Below are 25,580 nucleotides of genomic sequence, written 5' to 3'. Positions count from 1 at the left end.
ACCTTAGAGTGGGGGAGGGAAACGACACGAAATCTCTACGGTCGGTTCTGCCGAATCATCACGAAGCGATGAATTTATAATAACGATTTGGAAAGCTCATCTGTAATGCTAATTTCTCGAATATTGTCGACGGTCGTCGAGAGTTCGTTTGGTACACAACTCGCGTAAGTCAAAAGATCTCGTTTCGCGCGCTCGTGTAAGCGTGTGGTACACTTGCGCGGTGACGGTTTCGTTATTGTCGTCGTCGTCGGGACTTTTATTTTTTTCGCACACCAAAGGGTGGTATGAATGACGTAACGCCGTCGGCATTCCATCATTATTGACGTTTATGGGTAGAGCTCAGTGACCCCGCCGGGGTTTGCGTGCGGCGGAGAGGGGTGGCGGACCGGGGTGGGCTGCTGTGCGAGGGTGTGGCGCCGTCGGTGGGGGAAAGGGGAACAAGGGAGAAAGACAAATGTCACGACGACGGCGGCGGCGGCGGCGGTGTCGGCGGCGGCGGGACTGCGCGAAAATATATGTAATATAATAATATCGTTGTTCGTGTTTTTCTATCGTTCCGGCGGATATTATTTGTCGTCCCGGTTGCTCTCGGTCATTGTGTTTTACGACCGCGTCGCTGCGTCGCGTGCGAGCGCGAGTGAGTGTGTTTCGTATTTTAAAGCGAATCGGCCACCGGCGCGATACGCGTTTTCGCCCGTGTTCGTCCGACGACGACGACGAGTATCGCGGTGGTGCTGTCGCCGTGCCATGTCGCCGCCCGTACGCCGTCCACGAACGGTGGCCGGCACGCGTCGTTCGCGCCGTTGTGCCGTGTCGTCGTCGTCACCGTTTACCCGTCCGCTCGGAACAGGATCATAACGACACAACAACAACAACAACAACAACAACAGCAACAACGATAACGTTACTGTCGTTATTGCATTTGTTATTATTGCAATATCGTTGACGCGCGTGCCGTTTGTAACGGACGACGGTCTATTCTTCGGTCTCCGTCACACATGGAACCGCTGAACCTAGTGAAACGCAAAAACCGACCGGTGGCGGTGGTCGCCCCGTCCACGGTGGTGTCGCCGCCCGTCATGGCGGCCGCCACGGCGCCCGTGTTCCCGTCAGGCCTGCTGTCCAGCTTGTACATGAACAGCATGCTCAACGACCAACTGTTCCAGCGGGCGGCCGCGGCCGCACAGTACGGTACCACCGGCACCGCCGCCTCGTCGTTCTGGACACCGGCTAACAGGTTCTGGCAGGTGATGCAGCAACACAACTCGGCCGCACAACAGTACGCGGCTGCCGCCGCGGCCGCCGCCGCTGTCGTCGCGGCCTCCGCCACCACCGCCACTGCCACCGCCACCGCCACCAGTACCGTCACTACCACCGCGTCCAACTCTTCCTCCTGTTCGTCCTCTTCGACGTCGTCTTCCTGCACCGCGACCGCCACCTCGACGGCGATCGTCGCGTCGTCGTCTGCCGCCGCCGCCGCGAACAAGGACGATCGAAAGAGATCGGTTTCGCCCGCCAACTCGTGCAGCGGCTCCGCAGCTCGGTTGGTCCTTTAGTCGTCACTATAAAATAAAAATCATAGTCCCGAATAACGGTTTTCGTGTAAATTTTAAGTACGAAACGAATTGTATAGACGAGTTTTGAGATCTAAGGGGTTCCCGTGTGGTGTATATAGGTTTCTTTAATTATTTGTTTGGTCTATACGGTAGATAATATATTATATTGTATATTACTACTTCACATTCGATAATCGTTGCTTTATTTCGATTTTCTCGTTAAAATCGAATTAGTATACAATGGCTAGTGGGCTAATACTATTTATATATAATATATATATACTAAACTCAACAATTAGTGTTTTTATTTAATTATACTTACTTACACTATTATGTATACAACCTTGTACGTGGTATGACATATTTTGCTTTAACAATTGTTATTTTTTAGGCCGCAAAACGACCATAGTAAAAATTCTTCGTGTTCAGACGGCTCCAAGCACCACGATACTGTTCAAAACAGTAATAACCAAGGTAATGTCTTATTTTATAGCGCTACACGTGGTTTCGTGACCGATGTACCTGACTTAAATATTTTTCTTTCATTTTACAAATCGTAGATAAGAAGAAACCTCACATAAAGAAACCTTTGAATGCGTTTATGTTGTACATGAAAGAAATGAGGGCAAAGGTGGTAGCGGAGTGTACGCTCAAAGAAAGTGCAGCGATCAACCAGATATTAGGGCGACGGGTAAGTGTCCATAAAACAGTTTTTATAGTATATATTGGTGTATACTTATATATTTGTTTTGAGATATAATAGTAAAGATATGAAGAATTTGTTTTTTTTTTTTAAAAAAAAAAGGATAATAATAATAATTAAAAAGATAATAATAACAATAATAAGTGGGAAAAACCGAACTGAAAAAGTGGTTTTGTGTAATATAGTGGCACTCTCTGTCGCGAGACGAGCAGGCCAAGTACTACGAGAAAGCGCGCCAGGAACGACAACTCCATATGGAACTGTATCCTGGTTGGAGCGCTCGGGATAACTATGGATACGGCGCCAAGAAGAAGAAACGGAAGAAAGAGCGCGTACCGGTCATAGATGCTGGCTCAGGAGGTAGTCCCTCGTTATTAATCGGCATTATATTTTTTTATTTATTTATTTTTTGTTTTTCGTGTCCACGTGCAAATAGCAGCATGCAGTACCGATCCAGGCTAAAGATTTTTTTAAACCTCAGTTTTTGTCATTTATTTTTTATATTCCCAATATAATATTAATATAAAGGATCTTTGTTGTTTTTCTACATACCCCTGGATATAGCTCCTGTGGTGCGCTTATTAAATCAATTCAAAAGTAATTTCTGGCTGGCTGACTGACTGACTACCTACCTTTTATGGACATAATGGTTTTTTTGTGCTGTTAAACCTATAGATGACGTTATTCCTAAGCCTGTACTAGTGTTCACACAACAACGAACTCATGTATTCTAATGACTATAACCATATAACCATATATTATCCGTGGTATTCTTGTGAAAGAAAAATAACAAGACATTTTCCGGGTCTATACAAAATAATATATATAGTGTCTTATCATTCAGCGTGTACTGGACGCTAAGTCAAAATACTAACATTTACACTAAAATCTATTGGTATGTAATATAACCATACATAACATTTACACTAAAATACATTCGTGCATCGATGACTATTTGTCTAAAAATTTGTTAAAACGTACCTGCAGTATAATTCTAAATACTTGCTTTCCGTTCAGCCATTCAGAACCATGTACAAACCAATTTATTTTATACATCTATTGATTTCAACCATTTCACAATAACTTAATTTACGTTAAGTATATTTTAGCCGCATGTTAGACGATATATTGTGGTCGACATAAATTGTGTCCGTATGTGCATCTAACTCGAACGACATATTTTATATATATATATATAAATATATTATATACTATACACGTTTATATACACATTATATGTACATATGTATATCATGTGTATATAAACATTAAGAATCGTCATAATATACTAACTATATATACCTATAATCTATATATTAACAATCTTATAGCCTGGTCGTAGCTCGAGCATAATGGTCAAAACGAAATGCGTGCTTGCCGGTGGTCGTGCACCAAACAAGATATAACATAATGTTATATACTATTATATAGTTTGGGATGTTTTTTTCGAAAAACAACTTTTTTGGTAGCTTGCTTTTAACGTTTGTTTTATCCAAGAGATTTGTTTCACAAGAACTTTGCCGTACAAACACACGTTTAGCTCCAAATAATTAAACAGAATGTTATTACTTTATTTTTTATTTATTTTTTTTTTTTTATTACTTTTTTAAGGAGAAACAATAAATAATAACGATAAATATATAGAATCATAAAATAAAATCTTTTTTTTTTGTTCTTTTGTAACCAACTAGGTGATACTCTTTCTTCCGTTTTAATTCTTGGTGGTAATAATTTGTACGAAACAAATGTATACCTAGTGTTAATCTTTTTTATTTTTTTTATTATTTTTTTTTACTCATTACGATTTGTCACCTTACATTTGTGTATCTGTGTGTGGCAATATAGTGGCACGCGTTAGGTCGCGAAGAACAGGCCAAGTACTATGAGCTGGCGCGTCGTGAGAGACAGATACACATGCAGCTCTATCCAGACTGGTCGTCGCGCACTAATGCGACACGGGCCAAGAAGAGGAAGCGCAAACAAGAAACCCATGACGGAGGTAGAACCCAAAAAAAAAAAAAAAAAACAAATAAAACAAAAAAAAATAATAATAATATGGAATAAATAAAATTGTCAAATTTTATTTATTTTCTATCTTCATACTATTTTTTTTATTAATTTTACGCTAATGCGTTCGTTTCCTGAACATTAGATGCTTTTTTGATGCACGTTCCCCCTTTATATATATTTTACCGAAATCAGAAAAAAGAAAGCGAACACATAATTTGTTTATTTGTTGTTGTTTAATTTTGGAGTTTAACGAGGTGTTTGTCTGGCGCAATTATATATGCATGGTACCCAAAATAAGGCTATTTTAAAAATAATGGTTGTTGTATTTTTTTTCGTATTTTGCTTATGAACGCCTATGCTTTAAAAAACAAAATAAATAAATAATATTTATATTGATCTTCTATGTAACTAAAACGATCTTATTTTTAATTTTTTTTTTCATCAAATAGGTAATAACAGCATGAAAAAATGCCGTGCAAGATACGGACTCGACCAGCAAAGCCAATGGTGTAAACCTTGCAGGTAATTATACTTACAACGATAATATTTTGCTATAATCAAATAATTAATGTAGAATAATTTCACAAGTATATGTCTAATAAAAATACTTATTCTGGCTCCTATGATATCCTCGTTTTTAAATTAATTTTAGTATTATTCATATTTACATGAGTTAAACCTTCAAAACATACAATTATTACAACTTTCTTAAATTTCCAAGTAACTTTATATATTAGAGCCAATTTCTTTCAGAAAATCTTTTTTTTTTTTTTTTTAAGTAGTCCGCTACAATATTATTCAACAGCTATAGGTATTCAATATACCAATTTCAAAATCAAAAATTCCTTCTAGTTATAGTTTTAACGATTCAATTACAATGTCTTGTTTTTCACATATTTCTTATATCCATATTATTAGCATATTCCATAATATCTATTTTTTATATGTGACAAGATAAATTTTTTATAAATTTTATAATACTCGGTCATATATTTTTCGAATCATTCCCAATGATTTTAATTCCTTATCAAATATCAATACTATTGTTTAAAACAAGAGACTTACTTTGATCATCAGTATTAATTGCCGCAAACCTATTCAGAAAATGTGTCTTGCCAGAGAAAAGTAATCTTAATGATAAAGCTTTAAGCCTATTAGCTTAATCCTTAATACAAAGCTTTTTAACCATATCAGTCTGAAGCACGGAAATACTTTATATTTAAAAAAATATACATATTACCCACTTTTGAGTAATTTTAGAGCATGTAGACACATTTTCTGAATATATTTAGTAAAATATAAATATAAATACTTTGATTTGTATATTTAAAAAAAATTTTAGTAAGACATCCAGAATGAACGATATCAAAACGTCTTTTTACAAGTCGATTTTTTTCGTCTAAAATTCTGGATGTCCTCGTGTAGTGATATTTTACCATAATATGTATGTAAAAAAATTAGGATACCTATAATATTTTTATGGAATTTTGTACTATACTTATATGTATTGTGTGTATGACGACTGATATGGTTTGTAGCCCTGATGGAGCAGGCGGAGGAAGCATCTTAGCACAACACGTTCACGGCCCTTCCAACGCTGCTTCCCCACAGGGGCCCACATATGTTAATCTGTAAAAAAAAAAAATACAAAAAACAAAAAAACAAAAAAAAACAAATCCAAATTATAAATAACCCAAATAATCATCAATTTCGTGAGTTCATTTTCCCTATATGTTAATGCGTGTGTTTATATATTTTTTATTAGTAATGACGATGTATTATGTTGTTGTATGCGCTTCGTCCATCACTTTTTACTCGTTTTTAACTTAGTTTGTTGTTGTTGTTGTTGTTTTTGATTTTGTCACTTTTATTATTATTTCTATTGCATTAACGTTTTTTTATTTTTTTTATTTTTTTAATCATTTTATTACCTATATACTAATTATAGTAAGCTACTTAATTATTGTAGGATTTGTTTGTATTTACTTTTGGATTACGACATTATAGTTTAGCGTAGATTTTAATTGCGTGTGATCCCTTGTTGTTTTTAGCTAGCAATTTTAAATATATTTCAAACTCCTCTCATTAAGAATAAAAAATATTTCTAACGTTCCATTCTATTTTTCATTATACTCGTACAGTTATATTGACTATTGAGCAACTGTATCGAAAATGTATTTTCGCTACTATTTTCTAACAATTTTTTTTTTTAATCTATACTAATGAATAATTATAACCAAAAGATCAAAATTATTTGTTGATACAAATTTTAAAGAATTTTACTATAGTTTATTGTCGATCTTAATTTTTGAGAATTAAGAAAGGTATAAGATTCACGAATAATGTATCTGTCTCATCATAATCGTTCGTTAAATTATATAGACTATCATAATTAGTTTTATTAGTCTGTACATAGAATATAGATTTATAATTTAATGAGCGTGAGGGGAATTTGAATATTAGTTTATTTTTTAGTTTTTTTTTAAAAAAAAAAAAAAAATATGTACATAATTTTATTATTGTTATGATTGAATTAAACCCACATTTTCTGAGGGTTGTGCGTGCGTTATATTTTTACCGCTAATATTTGTACGATTTTTATATTTTTATTTTATTTTTTTCCAATCTGTAATGTTATAATATTATATCATGCGTGTATAGAATATTATATATTAAACAGGGCGTGTATCCGGACGATTTGACAATGATTACAATGATTACAATATTGCTCATCATATTAAATGCTCCACGGTTACACTCTCTGAAAAATATTTAAGGCAGAGGACATAAAGCGCTAACAATTAATACTGCTCACAAAAATAAATTAAATAGCACGTTTATAATAGATGATAAAAAAATCGAATAAAACACTCGGACGTTATACCTATTATATAGTACGAGTGCATACACGAGTACACAATCGGCCGTCGGCCACCGCCACTCACAAATAATCAAACGGTAATCGTAAACCGATTATCGTTTAGATAAACTTTGTTTAACGAGCAAACGTTTGAAGTCCTCTGCCCTAAATAAATATGTATATAATATATTAATATTGTACGTACACGGATCTATATAATGTTATTCTCTTGATGTTTTATTGCGTGACGACGACGACGTCGTCGGTGTTATTATTGGTGTACTAACTGTTGCTCGTTCGCGGTTTTCTAGGCGCAAAAAACGTTGCATACGGTACATCGAGAGCGGCGGCGACTCGGGCAACCAGTCGGACGACAACCAGTCGACGGGCAGCCTGGGCCACTCGGACAACGAGGAGGCCGACTCGGCGTCCAGCCCCGGCGGCCTGAGCGCCTTGTCCAGCCTGACCAGCCCGGGCATGCTGACGCAGGCCAGCCTGTCCCCGGCCACGCCGCTCACGCCGCACGTGTCCGAGTACGAGTGCCCGCCGATGGCGGTGCGCATGCCGCTGGCGGTGGTGGTGCCCACCAGACACCATCAGCCGGTCGGCACCAACCCGCACGACATCAACAACCCGCTCAGCGTCAACCAGCTGACGGGCGGCGTCGTCAACAACAAGTGCCATAACAACCCCAGGGAGCAGCAGCAGCAGCATCAGCATCAGCAGCAGCAGCAGCAACAGCAACAGCAGCAGAACGATCTGAAAACCGTACCCAACCCGAACAACCAACCCGAACAACAACGTCCCAACAACAACAGCAACCGGACGCTTCCCGCCATTAGCGTGACGTAGCGAAGCGCCCAAACAAAAGTTTACTTAATAATAATAATAATAATAACAATAATAATAGTAATAATAAAGTTATTGTTGTTGTACTGTGTAATACATAATTTGATGTGTTTATATTATTATTATTATTATTATTATCGACCCACCCGCTCAATTTATCGTATAATTGTTTTTATTTTTTTTTTTTTGTTATTTTCCGCGCACGCGCAATACGAACGAAATAATGTCATGGGTTATATTCGCGTAATGTTTATTGTACCTGTTTGCGAATGTAACGTACCACCTAACTCGCGACGAGTGTTGTTTTGGGGAGGGGGACGATCGAGGCAAATAAAGGATAAAACACTATACTTGGGACTGACGCTCGCGGTTTGCGGCTAGACTTATACCTACTTACCGTACCATATTATAAATTCGTTCGAAACGAGATAATGTTAAAATTATTATTATTATTATTATTATTATATTGATATTATTATTTTATTGCCATTTCGAGAATCTTTATATAGAATCCCTTTGTGTACCTCAAAGACTAAACGCAATTGTTTTATTAATTAGTTTTTAATCATAATAATATGTTGTGTGTGTATTATATTGTTCGTGATGATGTATAAACGATGTTTGTTTGCCGCTAAAAATCGAAATAAATATGTTTTGAAAAAAAAATTAAACATAAAACGCCCCCCCGCCCACGCGAAAAAAAATGAATACACAATATGCTCGGTTGTTATTATTATTATTGTTCGTTTGTGCTACGATCAAAACGAAACGTCATTTTCAACAATAATATTGTTATTTCGCATGATTTTTGAATCATATACTTAATATAATATCATAATAACATGACGCGATGTATAACACAATAAGCATAACGATACTTTAATCGACGGTGTTCGTTCGTATTTACGTACTCTTGTATTATAGGGCTGTATATTAGTATATGATTGGACGTAGTGAGATGATGCGTTTTGTTGTATTTTCGTGGTCCATATTTTCAAAAATTTTTTTCTCCAATCGACGTGCAAACATTACCCGTGCCGTCGATATCACTTGTTATTTTTTAATATGTTCCTATGTCTTACACGCATTGTGTTAACGTTCATGAATATTACCCTATAGGTGCCAATCAAATATGTAATAATCATATCCGATACACTGTACACAGCCCTATATTATTGTGTTTCTACCTCCTTTATATTGATTGTGCCAGTTATGAAAACTAATAATTTGTAAAAATTAAAATTAAAATGAAGTTACGAATAAATCATTAATTTCGTCGTACCTTCAGAAATACTCTTGATATTTTAGCGAGTAGAGATGTAATTCAGATTAAATGGAAAAAAATGTACTTATAGATTTTTTTTTAAATTTATTTATATGTAATTTAAAATGTGTATGTATATATTATATATATTATGTATGTGTGTGTGCATATAATATTGTATGTGTATATATATTATATATATATATAATATATATATTATTATTATTATTATATTTTATTATTATTATTTTTTATTTTTTTTTTTGTGGCAAAACGCTAGTCATTTTTGCCAGATTTATTAACGTACAGAACCCACTTATAAACATTATTGTTTCAAATTTCAAATGAGACTGAAGACAGTTAAGATAATTTGATTTCAGATTTAAATTTTAATGTATATGTTTTTAATACATGTGTTTTTTTAAATTTATGTGCCAAATTTTCATAATTTTATTTTTTCGCCATAAAGTATATAATTTGTAAATGTTTTAATAATACAAAAATATTATGCACATTCCAAAATTGTCTACCATATAGAAATATCGTTAAGTTTTTTTTATTTTAATTTACTGTGAATTTAAAAAACAAATTGGGACTGTTACTGTTGCTAATATTATTTTGTAATATTTAATAACTATCTAGGTACATAAAATATATATATATGCATTGTAATAAGTTATGATGTCTATAAATTGTTTTTATACTTAATTTTATTTGAAATGAAAAAAATGTGCAATTTGTTTTATATAATTTTATTTGTTTTCATGTCTTGAGTTTTATCCCTCCAAAAATGTTCATTTCAACAATTTTGTACACTTTTTTTTGTTGTTTTACCGTCTATTTTACTATAAGTGTTTTAGTAACTTGAAAAAATATTCTGTTGATTCTAATTTCCTCTGTAATATATAGATAAAAACATTTTATGTATAAACATGTATGTATTTTATGAATCTTATCATTCCTCGCCAAATTCATTTAAAATCACTTCTTAAGGTTAAGATTTTAATTTTTTTTTAAAAGAGGGCAAATAGTAATTTCCTAAACAGTGTGACTTGCAAACTACAAGGCCTCCCGCAATATATTCTCAAAAAATATTAATATAAACAACAACATTAATTTTAAATTTTGATAGCCTTTATATAATTTTTTTTAAAAATTCCCCATTTCAGTTAGCAAATAGAAATTAAGTGAATATATAAATACACAAATTGTATTTTAGTGAACATACTGTTTTATGAAAATAATATATTTACAATTATTTTGATATCAAATTAATATTTAATTTTACATATACTAGGTATATATTTTATAGAAGAATTATATAACCCATTTTGTAATACAATTTCATATAATAATTTTTTTGGACTTATTTTATGCCATTTAGGTCCATTATCGTCACTTCCACAATCTTCTTTTGCATTTCTCAATGCGTTGACATTTCTTCTCCATTCGGTAGGTACTCCTCATAATCTAAAGTTTTATTTAACTCAATTTTCCCACCATTATCGTGGCCGTTTCATGACTTTCCGTATAAGTTGGCCCTCTCCCCTTCATACACATCCGGCCAACTCAATATCTGCATAATAATATATGTACTGTGTTTGCAAGTAGCTAAACAAATTGGTAAAAAATTAAAAAAATGGTAATTACTCATAAGTCATAAGAATTTAAATTATCTGGGAGAATACATTTTTAGTTGTTGTTTCTTTTTAACCTCAAAATGTATTTCATTTTCGCAGTTACCTGCTAGCGACGATTTAAGATCTTAAATTGTGCTGCTAGCTAATAGCAGCTGTATAGTGTATAATACTACTGTTATTTATTACTGTCATCTTCAACTGAGTATCGCATTCCGAAAAAAAAAAAAACAATTATCTTATGGAATAATAATAAATATATATTGATTGAATATTAGATAATTTCCATTACATTTTATCAAAACCTAAAACAAATGATATATAGAACTCTATAACAAAATCTATAAAATATATATACATTATTAGTTATTATACTTTGAAATGTTAACAATTTTTGATGCAAAATTATTTTTTACACTCTAAAACTGTGGTACGCGTACCCCTTAAGGATACCGACATTTTTTAAGGGGTACGAGTCTGGCAAACAAACCTCTAAATTCAACTGTGCCAACAAAAACAAGCTCTCCCTTTTCTTGAAAGTAAGCGCTTTTAGTTTTTAAAATTTTCTGTACGTTAGTTTTTAATGACTTAATGAAATAAAAATGTATGTAAGTCTTTAAAATTGCTTATACATATTTTAGTTTACCAACTAAGAAGGGGTGCCTAAAAAAATGTATTGGTAAAAAGAGACACTGTTTATAAAGTTTTAAAATCCCTGCTCTAGATATAATAGATATTATTGAATAAATTTTATTTTTTTATGGATGGGGTGACTATAAACACCATCTGAAATTCTGAATACTACCTAGCTGTGTAATTCCTTAAAAGTTGTAACGAATGTACTTTAATACTTTATACATTAGTACATTACCTATTTGTTTAATTTATCTATTGTGTTTAAAATAATTCATTAGGTACCAAGGCAATTTGAAACCATTGACATTAATGTATTATATTCCTACTTATTGTTATTGAGCGTTTGAAACTGATAAAATTTAACATTATCTTGAAATATGGGTATTAGGCATAATAGGTACTAATAATATTATTATATTCGATTATGTGTCTTTCGACCAACAAAATTACATCAATAGTCGGTACCTCCTACATCGCTATGGATGAGAACAATGTAAGTATTAATAAATGTAATCTAATTTGTAGTGCTTTTTAATAATATTCTATATTTTTATTTATCGTTCATTATTATTGGTATCAACTTACTACTTAAGTTATTAACCAATAATATACGTATAATAGATACCTACTATATAAATTCATAGTATTTGATTTACCTTAAGTTCTTAATTATTATGAATTATTTAGTATAACACTGGTAAGTTGTAGGTAGAAAGTAAAATAAAAAACATCGCTGAAAATTAAATTTTTAATTACGCACACTTATAATTTATAAATTATAATATTCATACCTTCAACGGCTTTAACAAATTATGTAATGAAAAATACACCGTCCATTGTATTTCATTTAATTTCAGTGTTTAAAATGTTTAAATGTGAATATTTATCACAGTGTACCTATTTATTTTTTCAACTACAAGAAAAAAAAATCTTAAACAAACGTGTTAAAAACAATTATATAAATATTATCAATAGAGAATAATCATTATTCGTTTGTATGTATATTAATCGAGTGTAGAGAACTAAATAAGTGTGTCAGAACACATCAGTAAATCAGTTAACTATCGCTTAAAAATAGTACCAGATTATATAGTATTAAGTAATCCTAATTAATAATTATAATAAATACCAGATACCTATTATATTATACATTATATAATTTACTGGTTAATTAATTTTTTTAATTTTAACTGGATGAGTGATGTAGTAGGTATAGGTTTGGTTAGGTACCTATTAAAAAATTATAAACTGTAATGCGAAATATCCAGAATAGATATGTTTTCAGAAGTTTTTTCTTGCACCTATATAATATATATTATTTTGTATTTTGTCTACATATATTAATTATTGGTTATATAGTTATTACTATACAATCTATACCTATTGAGAAAATCAAGAAATTAAATTAAACTTATCGAAGTAGACAAGTACCAACAATAATCTATTTCCTATTATTATATAATAAATAACCTTCAATATTGTGCCTTAAATAGAAATAAGATATAAAAAATGTTAAAAACTACAATACGGTTTATTCGGAATGTCAAATAAATGCTAAATAATTGGTTTCATAAAGTCGTACGCTTCGATTTCGTTTTAAGTCTCTATATCTACAGTTATAAAAACGATACAACTGCCTATAGCTAGGTACCTAATTATACTGATTGTACCTATATTATAACTATTTTTATTTTTGTTAAAAACAATTTAATAAATATGTATATGATCACTCACATACCTAACTGTATAGTACTTAACATGATAAACACGCTTTCTCATTAATATTAATTATTATAATATAATTTGCTCTTTGCACATGAAAACAATATAATGCGCTACGGTTTATCCTAGTCAGATTTCAAATCAATCAGTTATTGATCCGATCAAAGATGCGAATTGCAATATAATATATTATAAAGCTGGGTTCACACAGAGATAACAAAATTAAAACAAAAGAGTGTGTATTTTTAAATAACAATTTAGATAATCCGGTATCGACTATACCGTCCATAATGAGTAAGTTGAGTTTTTGTTTACTTAAACTTTACTATCATATAGCCATACCTACTGTGGATCCTGCATTTTTTGGTTTTTAATGTTTTTATACGTACATACTAATACTATAATTTCTAAACGATAAATACATATAGTTATTTATGATTCAAATAAACTAAAAACGGTGAACATATCGAATTGCGTTCCAAACATAATATAGTTAACATTTAAGTTAAATCGTTCTTATATAAAAATGCTTGTCTTAATAATACATTGACACTTGTAATAATGACGTAATACATTAAAAATAAATTTTCTAAATTATTAATAGGTATACCTACCTATATAATTATATAAATATATAAACAACTGTCTAACAACACGACGATTCGACCTTTAACAGTAAACATGTATTATAATATTATAATTTATTGAGATGATGTCAGCGCACTATTTGTTTACTCTCTCTGGCCCACGCGCAACATAGCAAATTTACTTTCAGCGGAACCAATCTTGTATTGTTAGCTTTAGAATTTAAGTGAATTGACCTATAATCAAACTTCAAGATAAGAACTTTATCTGTGTTTGCGTGTTGACTTTTTTTACGATAATTCAATTTTTCTACGATATGTAAGCATTTATAAAATGAAATGTTTTACATACTCGTAATAACTTGCATTGTTACTATATGTATATGAATATATATGAATATATTCATATACAATCAATAATCACGTTATGCAAAAAACTGATGATTTATTCAAAATGTATATTACGTAATTTGTTAGAATTTAAAAAAATTATTTTTTTTAATTTATAGAAAAATTTCAAACAATTAAAAAACAATTTTTTCAGTCATAATTTTACAGTTTATTTAATTTGAATTTAACCATATAAGACAGTGGTGTATACTGTATTCAATAATAAGGGAGTATTATTGGGAGATAATATGACCCCATTTAACACGAGTCGTGTATAAATTATTTTGTATTTAAGTATATTATACATATTTTTAATATTGATATTATTATTCATTAATAATGTTCATTAGATAAATGATTGATTGGTGGATTGTTTTTATTAGATAATTTTCTTACAATCTCAACTATATTTTAATTTATTTATAGTAGGTAATATATATATAATTTTGATGACACCCTCCTAAAAAATTCAATACACGCCACTGATACGAGACTTAAAATTTTAAATAGTCGTGTCGAAAATACGATAGTCTCTTTAGTTAAGTAGTTCAGTTCAATAATCGGATTATATGAAAAATAAAACAATATTCATAACTGATATTATTAATTCAGTTTTTAATAACCGGCTATTTTTTATAAACCGTCCAAGACATCGATAGGAAAACTGGTTTTCAACCATATAGGTAGTATGGTATTACAGTTGTCGCGCGTGAAGTTATAGTATAAACTAAAGACACAACTAGGACACAAGTATTGTTTGGTGACAGGCGCAGCACATATTGTGTAGAGCGGGATTAAAAATTTTACCGAAAAACTTTCTTTCGTAGTTCCAATAATCAGTCTTACTGAATGGTTTTACAGTAAAAATACTCGTCACAAAAATTGAAAAGAAAAAATTTATCTAGACGGGTAATAGCCCGTTTTTTATGTCATATTTCGATTATCCAAAATTTCATAATGGATTTTATGGTATTTTCCTTTTAAATTCTTTTAAATGTTGTAATTATCGATACATTATCTAACTAATTAATAAAAAAAATAGTTCCTATATGATTCTAGGTGAAACTTTCCTATAAAATTATTTTCATATAGATGTTTTTATTGTCAATCTCTCTAGTAACTCGTATTATTAAGATTTAATTTAAACTCAATGGTAGAGTCGTGTTTATGATGGGAGAAGAATAAAGATGTCATTTATCATTTTATCCTCCTACATAAGCTTATTTGTATCTCTTAATCAGTCATTATTTATTGTGAAAACAAAAATTCATGTTTTCAATACATTCATATTTATCTATGTGTGGATTTTAATTTTCCATAAAAGTTATGCTGGTTTGATAATAATAAAAAAAAACGTATAATATGGTTAATTAATGAAAACATATTAAATGTGTACACATTTCATCGCCATTATGGATGGTAATGGTGATTTATACATACTTTGAAATGTTACTAATGAGTTATAACTTAAAACTTTTACTAAACTTATACTTATACTAGTAAATAATAAAATAATAACATATAAGAAACAAATTACCGTTACACACAATTAATCATATATTAATATTGTTATTATAACTAACATCTAAATTCTAATGAAAGAATATATATGCCTTTTTTGTTATAATGTGGTCTAAAAATAATCAAAAATCAATATCTCCCTCCATTTCAAAAAATCTGAGCATGCCACTGCTCAATGGATACCCAGTTCAATTACATTTTACTAAAATTTAGAGTTATGATGGTAGCAGGTATTAAATATGATTGATACCTATGTATTAAGTAAATACTAAAATACAACAAGTATGTATATAAATATATACATAATAAGTTATTGACAATATTTTATGAACTTCTATGAACTTTTATAGTGTTATAGTTTTATTGTAGCTTTATAATTTGAAGAATCGTTTTCCCCTTGAACCCGTTGCTAATCTTTTACCTATGCTTGAATTTTCTATTTATAAACATATAACACTATATTGATGTAACTATATACACACAGTATGTTAATTAGAATAGTTCTCCTTTAAATTATTTAAACAAATAAGTACCCATAGTAAATGTAATGTTATTCAATGTTTACTAAGTCTCGAGTCATTAAGGAAACTATAATTTTGATATAATATTGACTATTATTTTTATTGTTAAATTGTTATTTGTTATAACTTGTATAGTTGTATAAGAATCAGACGAGAGACTAGAGCAGTCAAGCGACTATATCTAACAGTTTTAACACTGTCATAGTTTTTAAAGCCAGCGATTGCCCATATTGTAAATTTTACAATTTTTTTTGTAATCTAGGGTCAGAAATTCAGTTAGTTTAAATCGCAATCACAGTGTTTTACATACATTTTTTATTGCAGTTTGTTATGAGTACAAAAAAATTATCGAAATGTAATAATGACAATAATTATATTTGACGGTTTAAAAAAAAGAAAAAATTTAAAAATATATATTTTATACAACTATATTATATATAATGGCATAATATGTATTAAACAATCATTTTTATTCTTGCCAATGATTAAAATCATTGTCAGTCCTAAACCTTTAAGTTGCAAAGGAAATAAATGTTTTTAAACTCTAACACCTTCAAATGCATGATATTTTTTTTGAAATACTTTTTTTGAACTCAAGTGCAATTCGATCATACCTCAAAGTAATAAAGGCATAATGGTATACCCATAATTATGCCACGTCGCTAGATTATATACGAAATGTCTTAGATCATATTCTCACCTTTAAGTTAATAGATCAATTCACATTAATGTTATAGGCTTTAAAAAAATTGGTTCTGCACTTCTTTTGAACACATATTTTCCGTGTTGCGTTGAGGTAAGAATTAGAGAGGTAAAACAAATAGTTCGCTGAATTGCTGAAAAAAAATCCGGGGTCATTTAGCCGGCCATTTACGTGACAAACGGAACGTTAAACGATTTAAAGAAAACTTATAAAAAAAAACATTTAGGCTCGAACGAGGCTGGTAACACTGTTAGTGATCGCGCGTGATATTTCTTAATGAGATGCACGCGAATGTGGTAAACGATTTAAGATATCTTAAATCGTGCAGGTGTGGTATAAGTTATTCTTAAGTTTATTAATCTTAGATGCTTAGTGACTATATAACAAAATACTAAATAAAGTCGTTAAATGTTATGTAATTCATAATATATTATACAATTTACAATTTATTTTATACTATTGTATTATAATCATAAACGTCGTACATAAATTTATTATTTACTAAAGCCTATAAGCATTATGACCATAAACCTATAACTTTCAGCTCCGTGCTAACGGTGTTAACTTTAAAAAAATAACTTTCAAAAGTACGACTATAATGTATAATATCGCCTTAAGCAGTGTTCCTCCGAAGAACATATGTACGTAAATCGCCAAACATGCTCGCCCCTATTTCTTCTTCGATCTATGAGTATTAAAATATAACATTTTTGAATTCTCGAGATTTTTCATACTATACTTAAGGTGTGTCCAGTGGAGTTACGAACTTCTGTTATTCAAATGAGAACCTCTTTTTTCTACTGCACATTATTTAGCAAATCATTTTTCTGAAATCGTCGACGTATCAGAATCAAAATTCGAATGAGTATAGTTTTTCAGTTATTTAACTTTCTGTACAAAGAATATCAGTATATAGATCCACGCTATTGGGTGTGGAAGAACTATATAATCGTTATAGGTATACCTAACCTACCTAAAGGCTATAAAATGTTATAAATATAAAGATTTATGTACTCGTATAGTTCAATATAGTCGTATGTAACAATATAGAACTATATGAGAGATTATAATAAGTATATAAGGCAGCATTGATAATTGTTTTTAAAAGTTTAAACGTATGGGTGGGTATTCCGATGGCACTATTAATTTTTAATAGGTACCTATGTATACAGGTAATTTACGAAAAATGTAAAAGAATAAATATTATATTGTATATCGCGGGAGACGTGAAAACGTGTTGTAGTTTTCTAATTTAAAAGAGCTCTATAGCTTCACATGAAAAATAGTTCTTGCTGCCTCTTATCGAGAAAATAACAACAACATTAACATATTTTTTTTTTTTATAGTTTTTATGCCTTATTGCGCACATTATATTTAATATATATAATATTATGTACATTGTAAACCGCGACCGGTCATGAAGCTCGGCGGTACGCGGAGTTAAGACTCGTGAACGCATTACATAATATTGTTATTGTTAATCTCGTTGTTTTTTTCATTATTATTATTATTATTATTACTTTTTTTTACCAACCAGTCAACAGTTTTTGTCGTAAACACAGTTAATCGCATCGAATATTAACAGAATCTAATATAAATCGTAGAGCATTATAACAAATGATCGATATTAATTCAATACTCTATTAAATATCAAAACTCGTTACACAAATCGTACATAATAGCTGTATAATAATATTAGTATATTACATTAATTCAAATTATCAAGACGGCGGCATTTTTATCACCGTCATCGTCGTCGTCGCCGCCGCAGCCGCCCCGGCCGCCGCCGACGGATCGTCATCGATGGATTAAATAATTATTATCACGTCGTGCGCGCGCACCCGCACGTGACAACAACAACACGCCGCCGCCGCCGCGACCATACCGACGTCCGAGTGGCAAGTACGTCCAACCTCCAACACCGTAAACACTGAACGGTCTGTAAACGCCATCAGTCGTTGTCCGCACTCCGCAGACGGTGGTCGTTCAGCGTCGCAGTCCGTCGCCCGCGCAACACAGCTCGCGCCTAGCACGACGGTCCTCCTCCCCTCCCGCCCACACGTTCGAAGCCCGTGTGCCCCGTCTACGCGATCTGCGGGCAAGATTTCGTCAGCTGTTATCCGTCGTTCGTTAGCACGATCCGCGTTTTCCGGTTCGAACGCCGCCGTTCTCGCGTTCTATCCGTTTTTCCCACCGTGCCGGTTGTTCTCCCGTCGCGAAAACGGAGGTCCCAAACAACAACGATGTCGACGGCCACAGCGAGACGGCCAACGGGACGACGGCACCGCTCGCCGACGACGGTCCGGCGCTGCCGCAGGACGCGACTGAAACCCTACGAGACCCGTTGGCGGAGGCGGTAAGCAGCGCTCTTGTGCACTATGTCGTCGATGTGGGTCGGTCGACGACGAGCGTCGTCGGGTCTTGCAGTTTTTTGTGCGATCCCGACAACGTTTTTGTTTGTCCGCCGGCCCTCCCCCCGAATTTCGAACCGGCCGCCGACGAAACCGTCACCCGACGGATTTTTCCCGACCGCGACGATTTTCGTGTTTCGACGGTTTGTCCGTGGACGTGTACCTCGTTCAAATGTGTTACCCACGCACTCAATGGGGGAAAAAAACCGTTTAACGCTATTGGTTTTGACAAACAGTAGACTTACCGGATGGGGGTACTTACTCAACAGAGTCGACTACTGAGACGTGTTGGTTTTGCAGATACTTTTCATTTCTGTGTTCTGTGTACTCGTGTAGCTTTTCTGTTTTTTTTCTCATCCTTGTTGATAGAATGCGACGTTTGTCAGCATTAGGCACTGCGAGTTGGACAACGCTGTTAACAATTTATCACTTCTAGTATTTTTTCCTTACCACCATTATCATGTTACACTCAAACTATGAATTATGTTTTGAACTCACTTCAATATTAATATTAGATGGTACCTAATAGGTAGTCAATATCATTGTTTAAATTTAATTTTAAAACCTAATTCCCGTGAATGGTAAATCGTATGTTGTTGAATGAAAGTATCTATATTACTTCTCAATTTACACATAAAAACAAATCAGTAAAATAATTGTAATTTGTTAACATTATATTTTTGAAATTGGTACCTAGTTAATACTTATTTCATACATTTTTAGGCAGAGATTGTAGTGGATCATGTAATATCAAATGCTAACAAAGTTTATGGTTTGGATCACGTGACAAATATTATGAAATTTCATAGCAAATACCTCGAGGCTTTTTTGAATTTGCAAGAATTTATAATTTATAGAGAAGGTCCGTTGCCTATTCAATATCGGCACTACATCGCTATCATGGTAAATAAATTAAAAACAAATAATTTTCAATCGATTATATTATTTAATATTTATGTTTTCTTTATTGTGTAATATATTTTTTTTATAGGCAGCTGGTCGGCACAAGTGCACGTATCTTATAAACTTTCATAAAAAACAGTTTTTGGAACATAATGGTGATCCTAGTTGGTTGCTTGGTCTCTCACATGTGCCACGTAAACTTCGTAATTTATATGAAATCAACAAGATTTTAGCACATCGACCTTGGCTTGTAACAAAAGAAGATATCAAAGTATGTATTCAAATTAAATATAGGAATAAATTAGTAACTATTTGTTTTTATTGCTTCAATTGATGAAATAATTTTATTTTAAATTACCTATCTATGTATTATTTATTTATATATATATATCGATTGAGACAAATATGTTGATGCGATGAAATGTATAATTTTTTTTTTTTTTAATATCATGTAGACTAAATGTAATCAACAACAATTGAATTTATGATACTGCTATACATAACTTATCTGCAACAATATGACTTATCTTTAGGTGGTTATAAACATACATTTTAAAATGTATCAGCACATTTTTAGCATAAAAAAATACATCAATATGTATTTAATATTTATATCAAGTGTACATAATAATAGTTATAATCTGTTCAATACATTGTTATGTATTGAAGTGGATGAAGGGTACCTCAATGATACATTTCTTTGTTATCAAAGTTAAGTTTAAAATATTTATACTGTCCACATTATATGATGTATGTATTGTAATTTGACCATTGATATATATATTTATATATTTTTTTGTTACTAAAAATCAATTTATTTTACTTAGGTACCAATAAGTATAGGATAATGCTGTATTTAAAATAATTAATTTTTCTAAAATTAGTTTGTAGTGTCGTACACTGGTGTTTATAAGACATCAGTTAGGCGACAGTTATATCACCTTATAATTATAGGAATACCTAACTAGAATATAAATTCCATGATTTTAATTAAAATAATGTTCAACGCTCAAAATCTTGTTTGATGTTTCATACATATATTTAGTATCAAAATTTTAGGTATATTTGAATAAAAGTCCATTGTATTATATAATATAGATTATATCTTCATATAATAATTAATAATTAAAGATAATTTTTAAATTATAATTAAAAGTTAAATAATATTTTTTGACCTGTTGATGTTTTGTAATGACTGTTTTTATGTCTTACGGTGTATGTTGAGATCTTTTTTTTTCACACAAAAAAAATTACTGATAATAAATTTAATGATTGAAGTTTCTATTCAAGTTTATACACCTCAATTTTATAATATAAAAAAATTGGTAATTAATATTTGTATAAAGAGTAATAATTATAATCTTATAATTTATTCCTTTAAAGTTTAAATAAATAACATAATTATTGCATTTATATTATGCTATTTAACCTATTATTATGATAAAACTTGTTACTTAGTAATTAACACAAATAAAAGATGTATGTATTAAACAGATATTTTTAATTTGTATATATAACTATTATTAATATCACATTGAATACTTAATTTTTGTATTAATCAACTTTTTATTGTGTGATATAAAAATATATAACTTATTTTATTTGTCACTATTATATATATATAATAATACATGTTATGTCAGCTCAATGACAAATAATTACCAAACTATAATTAAGTCATTAAACTATTTGTTTTGTATATATTTCATAATAATTAATTCTAAATTAATGCTGGTTTAAGTATACAAGAAAACTTTTAAAGATATTTAATATTTTTTTATAGAAAGTCGTCAAAGGTCCAAACTCATGGTCAATGTCAGATTTAGGACATGCTATCATACTGCTTGTTCATTTTCATAGTTTGTGTAGCTTTGTGTTTGCTTGCAACTTAAATGATGAAATACCACGAGCAGTAAAAGTATCTGGTGTTTACTTCAGACGTAGAAGCAAACCATGCTTGAGAGGTATGTTAATGTATTTTTACAGTAAGTACATATAGGTAATGTGTTCATGAACAACATTATGTTAATTTAAACTATTGAGATATATCACTTTTAAACCTTATTGTTTGTAATATTATTTATTAAATAATCAAAAAATGTTATAAATATATATGTATATTCTAGGCTATGCTGATGAAAGCATTATATCTGATGATGAAGGTCTTGAACCGATAGTGGAACGAATGAAAAAATTAAGTGAGCCAGCCTCAGAACAAGAACGTATACAAAGATATGAACTTGTTCAGAGTCAATTATGCGACAGTGACACTTCTGCTGATAATGGTTTGGATCCAGATGTTAAGCCATTTGTTGAAGACTCTGGTTATTCTTACTTAGATTGCTCACGTCGACAATTTGCTCAACAATCTTCATTTATTCTGCAGGTATTTAGAATTAAAAGTAATATGTGATAGGTAGTAGAACTAATTTATACTATTATTATTTAATGATAATAATTCTTATTATTGTTACTATTTTCAGGAATTTTCTTGGGATCATCATGGTTATTCATTAATCAACCGTTTATTTAATGACATTGGACTAATATTGGATAAAAAGTTCCAAACCGCTTATAACATGACATATTATACAATGGGCGGTCGCCCTCATATTGATACTTCAAGGTTCCGTAGAGCAATTTGGAATTATATTTATTGTATTTATGGAATGAGAAATGATGATTATGATTATGAAGATGTCACACAGTTGCTTCGATCTCAATTGAGAGTATATGTCAAGACTGCTGCTTGTTACCCAGAACGTTTGAACAAAACAACCACTGATAATACACTTAAACATTTTGAATTAAGCGAAAAGGTAATATAAATCAAACAATCTATAATAATTTGTATTTTATTTATAACATAAAACAATTTTAATTATTTACTTACTTAAATTATTAGCATGTTTGTAGACAGACCAGAATACATTGGTGGAATGTTTTTCAATTTCCTAGAGAACTGAAAGATTAGATTAATATAACACGTCTTCTAATCTATTTATTTTATACACCAATTCTAAAATGTTTATGCACACTTTGCTATCTAAGTACACTTGTACCTCTATATATTTTCCTGAAAATTTAGCTTCTACTAGAATTTGTTGCTTATTTTAATCAAAAATGAACAATATAACAATTATTTTTATTTCCATATGCAATTTTTAATTCAAATGTTATGTTTCAAGTTCAAATGTATAGCTTATATTTTAAATTCATAGTTAAACTATAATTTATTGATTTTTTTTTGTCTTGTCATGTTTTTATCAGAAAAAATGCTTTTATCATAAATTTTGATAAGGATTTTTAGTAGAAAATTAGATCTAGTTAGTACTTTTGGAGGAGGAAGTTGGCAAAAGTCCTAAAAAATTCACATTTTTAATAGACCATGAATTTCTGACAATATTAGATATTTAAACAAAAAAAAATTTTTGTTAGATATATTGTTATAACTCACGTTCTCTCTTCTATCGTTAGTAGTAATCAACGGTTTTACATCCTCTACCTTTTTACCTTCTAAGCGACAAGCTACTTTTTGGGGACTGGCCTCATTTCACATGTCAAGGTGTCATATATGTTTAAGTTACACCAGACAAGTCTAGTTACCCAATGAGTTGAACGTGGGGGGATGGTAATTACTGGCTGGCTTGTTCCAGTCCTGATACCACCATACGTTAAAATGTCTCGTGGCTACTTTAGAGTTTAACCCGCGTCAGAACAATAGTTCAAACTCACTCAGCCAAGGGTGTTCCTAATTTATATTGTTAGTACGCACTTGCAATTTTTTGCCATTACATATATTATTAATTTTCTATTTTTACCTGAACTTTCAAAATATTTTTGGTAATTTAACTCTTCTATTTTTCAATTTGCTACTCAATACAAAAGACAAAAATTTATGAAAATTTATTTAGAGATTTATACTTCTAATTTCTGTCAAACACTTAAATACTAGCTGGTTGTTTTTTACACATGGGCTGATTCCTAATCATCCTGATTTATGAAAAATATAACTCCCCTAGTAATATATCTTATCCTCTACAATTGTGCTAATAATCGTGTTCATTTCTTTAAAGGTCTTGGAATTTACCTTGTTTCTTTCTTATTGAATTCTTTGTCCATTATAGTATTGTACCATTGATTATAAATACTATATTAAGTATATTACATTACTATTTGTAATCAATAGTTTTACTAAAATATTAAAATGTTGTATTCTTTCAACTATTAACTTTATATCATTCGCCAAAGACCAGCTGTGAAATGAACACATCCAAAATACTATTGATATTATGTAATAATGTATCATAAAATTCAAATATAACTCATCCGTTACAGTGCCAACGAGATACACTTTGTAGCAGAGCAACTTCCCTCTGTTTTTTTATTTATAAAATTGATTATAATAATAAAGGTTTTACTTGTAATTTTTTTTGTACTTATATTTTGTTTCAAATATTTCAGATTCACATAAATTTAATGATTATGGAAGCACGAATGCAGTCTGAACTTTTATTTGTATTGCGTGCTGTTATGAACTACATGTTATGATATGCAGTAACCATTTACGTATATATTATATATATTTTTTATAACATGTTATACATTTTTTTTTTTGTTATAATTTATCAACATGTATACAATTTTGGTTATACGATTTATACTTGAAGGGAAACCATGATTTGTTCTCATATTTTACTTTGCTTTACTTTTGTATTAGCTTAATTTAATCTATTTATTTCGATTCACAATATTTGCCGATATTTTCTATATTATCATTGTTTTTACAAATTTGTATTTTATATTAACTGAATATTCAATATTTTATAGTTATATTTTAATGTGATACTTTAATTTTATACCGACATTATACCATTTACAAAAATATATATATATATATATTTATCAACTAGTATTGGATACTAATATAATTCATATTTTTATACAAATACTAAACTATGGAACTCAACATTGTTATACAATATTTATGTTCTGTTTTCATTTATACATGTTTGTTTGTATATTTTATTTTTATTCTTGAATATATATATATTTTTTTTTTTTTTGGAATTAGTACAAATTTTAGAAATGTTAATCAAACTAATAATTGTTATTTACCTACAATTAAAAAACAATTTATACATTTAATAAAGTCATGAACAAATACAAAGTTTAAACATTTAATTAGTTTCATCATTATTGGTAACCAATACATATATTTTTGATGTGTTTATTAAAAAAAAAAAAATATGATGACAATTTTAGAATTATTCATTTATTATCCACTCCAGTAGTGTATTTATGTATTTT

General features: G+C 30.7%; 2 protein-coding genes across 10 annotated transcripts in view; both read left to right on the top strand.

Annotated features, from left to right (window-relative positions):
• The window catches only part of LOC114118917 (protein pangolin, isoforms A/H/I/S), a 55,047-nt gene extending 45,558 nt beyond the window's left edge, over window positions 1-9,489 (top strand). For 3 of the 7 annotated variants that reach the window (XM_050203318.1, XM_050203319.1, XM_050203314.1), the window contains 5 exons: window positions 1,948-2,030; window positions 2,117-2,247; window positions 2,445-2,619; window positions 4,719-4,791; window positions 7,441-9,489. In XM_050203318.1, the coding sequence (XP_050059275.1) occupies window positions 1,948-2,030; window positions 2,117-2,247; window positions 2,445-2,619; window positions 4,719-4,791; window positions 7,441-7,981 (1,003 nt within the window). In that variant the 3' untranslated portion in view covers window positions 7,982-9,489. Of the gene's footprint in view, window positions 1-454; window positions 1,544-1,947; window positions 2,031-2,116; window positions 2,248-2,444; window positions 2,620-4,104; window positions 4,259-4,718; window positions 4,792-5,807; window positions 5,946-7,440 lie in introns of those variants that run through there. The other 4 variants (XM_050203320.1, XM_050203315.1, XM_050203316.1 and 1 more) reach the window with 4 other exon arrangements.
• A 2,489-nt stretch (window positions 9,490-11,978) lies between these two features.
• On the top strand, window positions 11,979-25,527 carry LOC114118929 (sestrin homolog). 3 transcript variants are annotated; one of them, XM_050203321.1, is made up of 7 exons: window positions 11,979-12,008; window positions 20,091-20,270; window positions 20,359-20,541; window positions 22,054-22,234; window positions 22,397-22,656; window positions 22,754-23,089; window positions 24,735-25,527. In XM_050203321.1, the coding sequence occupies exons 1-7, from the start codon at window positions 11,994-11,996 to the stop codon at window positions 24,819-24,821; spliced, it is 1,242 nt and encodes a 413-aa protein (XP_050059278.1). In that variant the 5' UTR covers window positions 11,979-11,993; the 3' UTR covers window positions 24,822-25,527. The 3 variants fall into 3 exon arrangements, with proteins under 3 accessions (XP_050059278.1, XP_050059279.1, XP_050059280.1); XM_050203322.1 differs by lacking the exon at window positions 11,979-12,008 and adding an exon at window positions 18,888-19,312; XM_050203323.1 differs by lacking the exon at window positions 11,979-12,008 and adding an exon at window positions 19,328-20,025.
• Window positions 25,528-25,580: the final 53 nt, after the last annotated feature.

Source organism: Aphis gossypii, chromosome 3 (assembly GCF_020184175.1).
Source record: "Aphis gossypii isolate Hap1 chromosome 3, ASM2018417v2, whole genome shotgun sequence".
In the NCBI taxonomy this organism is placed as follows: Eukaryota; Metazoa; Arthropoda; class Insecta; order Hemiptera; family Aphididae; genus Aphis; species Aphis gossypii.
This window is presented reverse-complemented; position numbering and strand designations above follow the sequence as displayed.

What these genes read in the sequence shown, in the direction of transcription:
- LOC114118929 (XM_050203321.1), top strand. An exon ending in AAGCAAACCATGCTTGAGAG is followed by an intron (nt 22,235 to 22,396) that starts GTATGTTAATGT and finishes TGTATATTCTAG; the next exon opens with GCTATGCTGATGAAAGCATT. An exon ending in ATTTTGAATTAAGCGAAAAG is followed by an intron (nt 23,090 to 24,734) that starts GTAATATAAATC and finishes CAAATATTTCAG; the next exon opens with ATTCACATAAATTTAATGAT.